We start from the raw sequence: 8,081 nt of genomic DNA, 5'->3' as shown, positions 1-8,081 counted from the left end.
CTGCAGCCACAGCAGCAGCAGCAGCAGCAGCAGCAGCAGCAGCAGCAGCAGCGGGTGTTGTGTGCTGCTGCGCTGCTGCGCTGCTGCACTTCGCAGGGCTCCCCGTACGGGCCGCCCTCCGACATGTGGGCTGTGGGCTGCGTCGCCTTCGAACTTTGCTGCTGCAAAACTCCTTTCCACGAGGCCCAGAACTTGCCGGACCTTTGCTACCGCATTTGCAACGCACAAGTCCGCAAACGCTGCTGCTGCTGCTGCTGCTGCTGCTGCTGCTGCTGCTGCTGCTGCTGCTGTTGCTGCTGCTGTTGCTGCTGCTGCTGCTGCTGCTGCTATTGGTGCTGCTGCTGCTGCTAGTGGTGGTGCTGCTGCTGCTGCTATTGGTGCTGCTGCTGCTGCTGTTGCTGCTGCTGCTGCTGCTATTGGTGCTGCTGCTGCTGCTATTGGTGGTGCTGCTGCTGCTGCTATTGGTGCTGTTGCTGTTGCTGTTGCTGCTGCTGCTGCAGCTGCAGCAGCGCTGTGGCGCGGCTTTGTGAGTTTGCTGCTGCTGCTGCAGATTCCCCGGATTCCTGCTGTTTATTCTTCGGAGCTGCAAACCCTCGTCAGCAAAATGCTGCAAAGATGTCCCAAAAAAAGAGCGACTGCTGCAGAACTCCTCGAGACCCCGCTCATCCAGGTGTACAGACACCCCAACGCAAACCCTAAACCCTAAACCCCAAACCCTACACCCTAAACCCCAAGCGTTGCACCCTAAACCCTAAACCCTAAACCCTAGATGCTAAGCGCTAAGCTCTAAGCCTTAAACACTAATCACTAAACCCTAAACACTGAGACCTAAACCCTAAACCCTAAACCCTCAAGACTAAAGTCTCGATTTTTGTCTCAGGCAGCAATAAGGGATATGGTGAGGGAAACGAAGAGCCGCCCGTCCAGTTCATCTTAGCAGCAAAAGCAACATCTAAAATGTCTTCTTTTTATTTTCCAAAACTGCATTCAAAATGTTTCTTTTCTCTTTTTCTTCCTCCCCCCTTAAATGCCTCTGTCGCTGGGGCGAAGAGCTAAAAAGCTTCTTCTCTATTTGAAAAGAAACGCGAGACTAAATGCATTACTTGAATCGAGAAAAGAAGAAAATGAGAAAAGACAAGCATTTCCTCTTTGTTTTTTCCCCTTTGCTGCAGCACTTTGCAGCAAAAGGGCAAATAAATAAAACAAACTGCAGCAAATGGAACAAAACTAACGAAGCAGCAAACAAAAAACTTGTTCTTTCCACAAGTCCGTTTGGGTCGCCAGCAGCCTGCAAAATGAGGTGTACGTACACCGCAGCACAGCCCCTGGCGGGTGGGGGCAAAGAAAGGGCCGACGCAGAACGAGAAAACGGACCCAGAGCCCCTAAGAACTATTATTTTGGACTATTTTTTGAAATTAAATAGAAAATAAAGATAAAGAATGCCCGAAAAGCTCACTTGGAGTCGGGAGAAGCCGCACTTGCGAACACGAGCGCCGGCCTGCGCTCGGCTGTCTCGACAGCTCGCGCCAGGCTGCGCAGCGCCCAGGCGCTCAGGTGTACAGGCAGCTGCAGCGAAACCACCAAAAGGCCCCCCCTTTCCACCAGTGCTGCTGCAGCAGTCCAGCGAGCTTCTAAACCTCTTAAAGAAGGTCTAAACCAGCGGCCAAACTGGCCGGCTCTGTGGCTAGCTGCGAAGCGCACTGCGGGCTTCAGGTGTACGTACACCCCGCGAAACCTGCGCAGACGCGCCAACACCGCAGCGAAGCGCCACTTTTGTTTTTTCGCAAGTTTTGCTGCAGCGGCTTTTGCTGCGCAGCCAAGGCCACCCACCGAAGGCCAGAAGCCCGCATTGCCAACAACTCCTTCAACTCATCTTCTGCATGCATGCAAGACACTGCGCCAGAGAGCAAGTTGGCTGCTGCTGCCTTTTCGTTGAGGGCATTCAGCGCCTCAGAAGTCTCCAGCAGCACCCCGCTGGCGGCCCCCTCGCCACGCAGCTCCCTGCTGCTGCTGCTGCTGCTGCTGCTGCTGCTGCTGCTGCTGGGGGGCCCCTCAGGGGGGCCCCCCGCCCCGGAGGCGCAGCAGGTGACCCCGAAGCCCCGCAGGGCGCCGTTCACTGTCAGCACTGTGGCGCCTGCGCAGTGTCTGCGCAGCAGCAGCAGCTGCTGCTGCAGCACGTGGCTGCAGCAAGCAGCAAAAGGGGGGAGCAGCAAGTGCACAGGTGTCTTGACACCGCAGGCCCACACCCAGGCCACGGGATCCGATCCCAAGACCAGCTCACTTTCATACTCTGCTCCTCCCTGAAAGGCAGCAGCAGCAGCAGCAGCAGCAGCAGCAGCAGCAGCAGCAGCAGCAAATATTCAAAAGCTGCTGCAGCTTTCGAACTAGTTGTTTCTCCGGCTCTTTGCGCCACAAAACGCAATTCTATTATTATTATATTTATTATTGTTTAGTCCCAAATAAAACTAATGCAAAAATGCATGCATGCGCGCATGCACTTTTGCTGTCTAGACTTGGCAATCTGGGGTGTACGTACACCCCACGGCTGCGCCCGCCACCCCACAACCCACCTGCGCCAGTTTTTCTTTTTTGGACTTCAAAGTTTGCATGCAAAGAGTCTCGGGGTTTATTGTTTCTTTTACTAAATCAATTAAGTCTTCTTTTAATTCCATTACGGACTGCGCAGAGAGGCGCAGCACCGCCGCCTGAGCCACGAGCAGCAAACCAGCAGCAGCAGCAAAGCAGCAGCAGCAGCAGCAGCAGCAGCAAAGCAGCAGCAGCAACGCAGCAGCAGAAAAACTTCAGCTGCACTGACACCGCGCCTCCCCTAGCCAGAGAAATGCCATACAGAAGCAGCTAAAGCAGCAGCAGCAGCAGCAGCAGCAAAGTGTCGCAATAGGATCGGTGCCATACAGAAGCAGCTAAAGCAGCAGCAGCAAAGCAGCAGCAGCAGCAGCAGCAGCAGCAAAGTGTCGCAATAGGCAGCACAAACCGATCCATAGACATCAACTTCAACTCCGGGAATTCCGTCAGCCTCCCCGTCCACCGCTCGCCACATATCGTGCACAGCCGTGCTCCTGCTGCTGCTGCTGCTGCTGCTGCTGCTGCTGCTGCTGCTGCTGCTGCTGCTGCTTGATGCAGTGCTCCCGTCGATTGCATGCGGCAGCGGCTGTTCTTGGAGAAGCCTGCGGCGCTGCACTGCAGCAAGAAAGCGGCTGCGCAGCAGCTTGCGGAAAGAGCCTTCATCGGGAAAGCTGCTGCTGCTGCTGCTGCTGCTGCTGCTGCTGTTGCTGCTGCTGCTGCTGCTGCCTCGAGTGACCATGCGGACCGCCACCGACGCCTGCCTGCTGAAGAGCCCAGAGCCAAGGTAGCTGCCTGCAGGTGCAGCACAGCAGCAGCACAGCAGCAGCACAGCAGCAGCACAGCAGCAGCAGCAGCAAAGCAGCAGCAAAGCTGCTGCTCAAAAATGTCTCCGTTTCTTTTTCCCGCCACCCTTTCCCCGCAAGAGCAGCAGCAGCAGCACTACCGCCAGCCGCAGCTACGCCTGCCGCTGCCGCTGCTGCCGCTGCTGCTGCTGCTGCTGCTGCTGCTGCTGCTGCTGCTGCTGCTGCTGCTGGGGGCCGGCTGCGCCTTACTGTCGCTGTCGAAGACTGGCAGCAAAAGTCCAGTTTGCTGCTTCTTGAAGTCTTTTATGTTTTCTATTTCGAAGTCATAAATCCACGGATGGCCCACGCGAATGGCGCGGCGCCTCTCGAGGCCCCCGGGGGTGGCGCTGGCTGGCCGCAGCACGAGGCGCCTGCTGCTGCTGCCTGCAGCAGCAGCAGCAGCAGCAGCAGCGGCAGCAGCAGCAGGGGCAGCAGCAGCAGCAGCAGCAGGGGCAGCGGGTGGATCTTGGGGCTCTTCAGTCACAGTCGGATCTGCTGCTTCCAGTTTCAAATCTTCTCTCGTCTGCGGCGCCTCTGGGCTTTCTGCTGCTGCTGCAGCAGCAGCAGCAGCAGCAGCAAGATGCGCGCGGCGAGTCTGTGCATGCAGCGGCGAAGTGGGAAAAGAAAAAGCCCCAAAAGTGACCAGTGGTCCACTTCGAGTGGCTGTCCAGTGGAGTTGGTCTGCAGTTTCGAAAATGCCGCGAGAGCGCCTCAGGCTCGAGGAGCCGCAAAGCATTGCTGCCTGTTGGCCCCTGCTGCTGCTGCTGCTGCTGCTGCGGCTGCGGCCATTACTGCTGCTGCTTCCGCTGCTGTCGCTGCTGCTGCTGCTGCTGCTGCTGCCGAAGGCTCCGGGGCCCCCGGGAGGCCTCGCGCAGCAGGGACAGAGCCGCCTAGCAGCAACTTGAAGGCGAAATTTGGCAAAGGCCGTTTTGTTAATAGGCCTTGACATTTTGTGCTGCAGTCTTAAGAGCCATGAGCAGCTGCAGCACTTGCTGCAGTCTCGCAGGAGCTGCTTTCTTTTCAAGTTTCCTCTTTGTGTTGAGGCTTGTTTGCAAATCGGAAACTCCAAACTCTGCAGAGTGCTGAACACGAAAAATGCTTCAAAATAATTCCATTAAAGCTTCGCGAGAGCAGTTTCAGGGTTTCTGATGTTCAGTTCAAAAAGGAACTTTTGTGCAGAGCACTCCGCGGAAATGCAGAACTGAACGACAGACAACTCCAGCCTCCCAAACGGCTAGCTCCGAGCGGCTCAAGGGCCCATAAATGTCAAATAAAAGAAGATTTTGAGTTAAATGAAACGGATTTACCTTCTGGAGTTACTTGTCTTGCGTCGATTTACCTCGGTGGACCCCGGTGTATGTACAGTGGTTGCCACTGCGCTGCATGCAATCGGGTGGCCCCGAAGCTTGAGCTTGCTGCGGCAGTTGTTTGACTTGTGCTGGTTTGTGTGTGTCATTTTGCGGAATTTAACAAGAAGTGGAAATCATTTTCTTCCTTGTTGCCTCACTTCGGCGCTGCTTGCTGGCGGTGCAGCGGGGGAGGCCTCCGGCCGCTGCTGCTGGCGGATCTGCAGGGAAAGCGCGCGAAACCAGCGAGTTTCTCGTTTCTGCTCAAGTCCAAATAGCATTATAAAGCTTGAAGATGCGGATTTCAGCGAGTCTGGAGGTTTGATTGGCTGCTGCAGGGCCTGCGGCGCTCCGACCCGCCGCACCTAGGCTGTGTGGAACTTGGCGGGATTTGCTGCGATTTCGCGGCTTTTTCAGCTCCACTGGCATCTTTCAGAAAGCAAAAAAAACACAAGTCCGAATTGCCCGCGGAAAGCCGAAAGATTCCCCCCATTTGTCGACTTTGCATGCAAAATGTCGAACTCGAGCGACGACGACATTCCCTTGAAGCAAAGAGTGGCGAAGAAGAAGCCGGCCTCGAAGAAGCCGGTGGTGGGTTCGCTGCAGCAGCAGCTTCTTCGCAGCTTGACTCGGGGAGCAGCTGTCGCGTTGCTGCTGCTGCTGCTGCTGCTGCTGCTGCTGCTGCTGCTGCGTTCCCGCTGCAGCGAAGCAGCAACTGTGTCTGCTGCTGCTGCTGCTGCTGCAGAAGGAAAAGGCCCCCCAAAAAACCCCCAAAAAGGCCCCCAAGGCCAAGGCCGCCCCGCGGGCCCGCAGCCAAAAAGCCCGCAAAGAAAACTCTGCAGAAGAAGAAGAACAACTTTTGCCCAACGACGCCCGCAAGTACTTCAAACAGGGCCAAAAGTTCATCACCCCCCCCAATGTGGGACTTTCTTTCCGAGTCTTTTATTTAGTTTTGCAAATTTATTCAGTCTTTTATTTAGTTTTGCAAATTTGTTCAAGTCTTTTGATTTAGTTTTGCAAATTTATTCAGTCTTTTGGTTTGGTCTTGCAAATTTATTCAGTCTTTTGATTTAGTTTTGCAAATTTGCTCAGTCTTTTGATTTAGTTTTGCAAATTTATTCAAGTCTTTTTGTTTGGTTTTGAAAATTTGCTCAAGTCTTTTCTTCAAAGTTTTGCAAATTTGTTCAGTCTTTTGGTTTGGTCTTGAAAATTTGCTCAAGTCTTTTGGTTTAGTTTTCCAAATTTGTTCAGTCTTTGATTTAGTTTTTAGTTCAAGTCTTTTCTTCAAAGTTTTGCAAATTTGCTTAAATCTTTGGTTTGGTTTTGCAAATTTGTTCAGTCTTTTTATTTGAGCTTTTCAAATTGTTTCAAAGTTGTGCAAATTTGCTCAGTCTTTTGATTTAGTTTTGCAAATTTGTTCAGTCTTTTTGTTTGGTTTTGAAAATTTGTTCAAGTCTTTTGATTTGGTTTTGAAAATTTGTTCAAGTCTTTTGAGTTTTTCAAATTAGTTCAAGTCTTTTGATTTGGTTTTTCTAATTTGTTCAAGTCTTTTCTTCAAAGTTTTTCAACACATTTTAAGTCTTCTGTTTCGAGCTTTTCAAATCATTTAAAGTCTTTTGTTTTGAGCCTTTCAAATCACTTAAAGTCTTTTGTTTTGAGTTTTTCGATTTACTTAAAGTCTTTTGTCTTGAGCTTTTCGAATTATTCAAAGTCTTTTGTTTTGCGCTTTTCGAATTACTTAAAGTCTTTTGTCTTGAGCTTTTCGAATTATTCAAATTATCCAAAGTCTTTTGTTTTGCGTTTTTGGAATTATTCAAAGTTTTTGTGTTGTTCTTTCAGGGCGATGGCACGAGAGGTTTTTACGAAAGTTTATTTGAAGAAAACAGAAACAGCCTCGTGGCGCTGCGGTAACTGAGCTGTCCATACACCTCAGCATTGCCTCGTTTCGCCACTTTTGAAAACGCATGCGTTTCAAAAGTTCCTTTTCGCAGTTCTGCTGCATGCATGCATTGCGAAAGTTGCTGCTGCTGCACTTCTGCTGCTGCACTTCTGCTGCTGAGGCCTGCAGATGCATGCATGCAGTTCAAGAGTGCTGCTGAGTGCCTGCAGCTGCATGCATGCATGCATTTGAAAGCTGCACTTCTTGGCTTCTGCTGCTGAGTGTTTGCAGCTGCATGCATGCGTTTGAAAGTTGCAGTTCTTGGCTTTCTGCTGCTGAATGCCGCAGCTGCACGCATGCAACTCAAGACTGCTGCTGAGTGCCTGCAGCTGCATGCATGCAATTCAAGAGTGCTGCCGAGTGCCTGCAGCTGCATGCATGCATGCATGCATGCATGCATGCATGCATGCATGCATGCGTGCGTGCATGCATTTGAAAGTTGCATTTTTTGGGTTTCTGCCGCTGAGTGTTGCAGCTACCTGGTGGAGTGGGGAGTGCTGACGGGGACTTTGCTGCACGAGTCTTTGCCGCGGTACTTCGCGCTGAAAGACAAGGGGGCCTTCAAGGGGGCGGGGGGGGGGCTGCAGAAGGCGTTCATGAACGGGCTGGACCCCGCGGACATCAGCGCAGCAGCGAAGATGTTGAATGTGAGAATTGGGGGATAAAATAAATTCAAAAATCAAAAACGAGTCCAGAAATGCAAAAATTATTAACTGCGGATTCGTTTTCACCCCGAGATCGGAGCCGGAGGCTCCGACTGAATGTGCTGCGCGCTGCGGTGTACGTACACTCAGGCCAACAGTGGAAACAACTTGCAGTAGAGGATCCCTGCAGAGCCGAGGTGAACTAAATAGAAGAATTAAAGACTTTTAGTGCTCCCTCGAGGGCCTGTGGAAAGCTATTTGCGCAGAAGAGGAAACTCCTGAAACCCCAACTGCCGCGGGTGTGGACTTGCATGCGCGGAAGTTCCTGCTGTATGTACTGCATGCACTGCATGCACTGCATGCATTGTATGCACTGTATGCATTGCATGCACTGTCTGTACTGCTTGCAGTGGTGTGAATTGTGCACAAGTCCAGCACTTCGCAGCTCATTCATATTCAACAACTTGCTGCAGCAGCAGCCACTGGCTGGCTGCAGAAAGCTGCACTTGTTAAGGGTTTAGTTAGGTGTTGGGGACTTGACAGCTAAACCCTCGTTAAGGGTTTAGGTGTTGAGGACTTGCCAGCTAAACCCTCGTTAAGGGTTTAGGTGTTGAGGACTTGACAGCTAAACCCTCGTTAAGGGTTTAGGTGTTGAGGACTTAACACCTAAACCCTCGTTAAGGGTTTAGGTGTTGAGGACTTGCCAGCTAAACCCTCGTTAAGGGT

General features: G+C 52.1%; 2 protein-coding genes across 2 annotated transcripts; one reads left to right on the top strand and one right to left on the bottom strand.

Moving 5' to 3' along the window:
* Positions 1 to 1,710: 1,710 nt before the first annotated feature.
* Positions 1,711 to 4,375, bottom strand: ENH_00013480 (hypothetical protein, conserved; the record flags this gene model as incomplete). The annotated part of the gene is made up of 4 exons (XM_013579057.1): positions 1,711 to 2,301; positions 2,572 to 2,706; positions 2,994 to 3,376; positions 3,637 to 4,375. 4 exons carry the CDS (start codon positions 4,373 to 4,375, stop codon positions 1,711 to 1,713), a joined length of 1,848 nt encoding a protein of 615 aa, XP_013434511.1.
* Positions 4,376 to 5,285: 910 nt separating this feature from the next.
* On the top strand, positions 5,286 to 7,561 carry ENH_00013470 (hypothetical protein; the record flags this gene model as incomplete). The annotated part of the gene is made up of 3 exons (XM_013579056.1): positions 5,286 to 5,363; positions 7,187 to 7,358; positions 7,506 to 7,561. The coding sequence occupies 3 exons, from the start codon at positions 5,286 to 5,288 to the stop codon at positions 7,559 to 7,561; spliced, it is 306 nt and encodes a 101-aa protein (XP_013434510.1).
* Between the last annotated feature and the right edge of the window lie 520 nt (positions 7,562 to 8,081).

Source organism: Eimeria necatrix, genomic scaffold (genome assembly GCF_000499385.1).
Source record: "Eimeria necatrix Houghton genomic scaffold, Enh_scaff1425, whole genome shotgun sequence".
NCBI classification, from domain to species: domain Eukaryota; phylum Apicomplexa; class Conoidasida; order Eucoccidiorida; family Eimeriidae; genus Eimeria; species Eimeria necatrix.
This window is presented reverse-complemented; position numbering and strand designations above follow the sequence as displayed.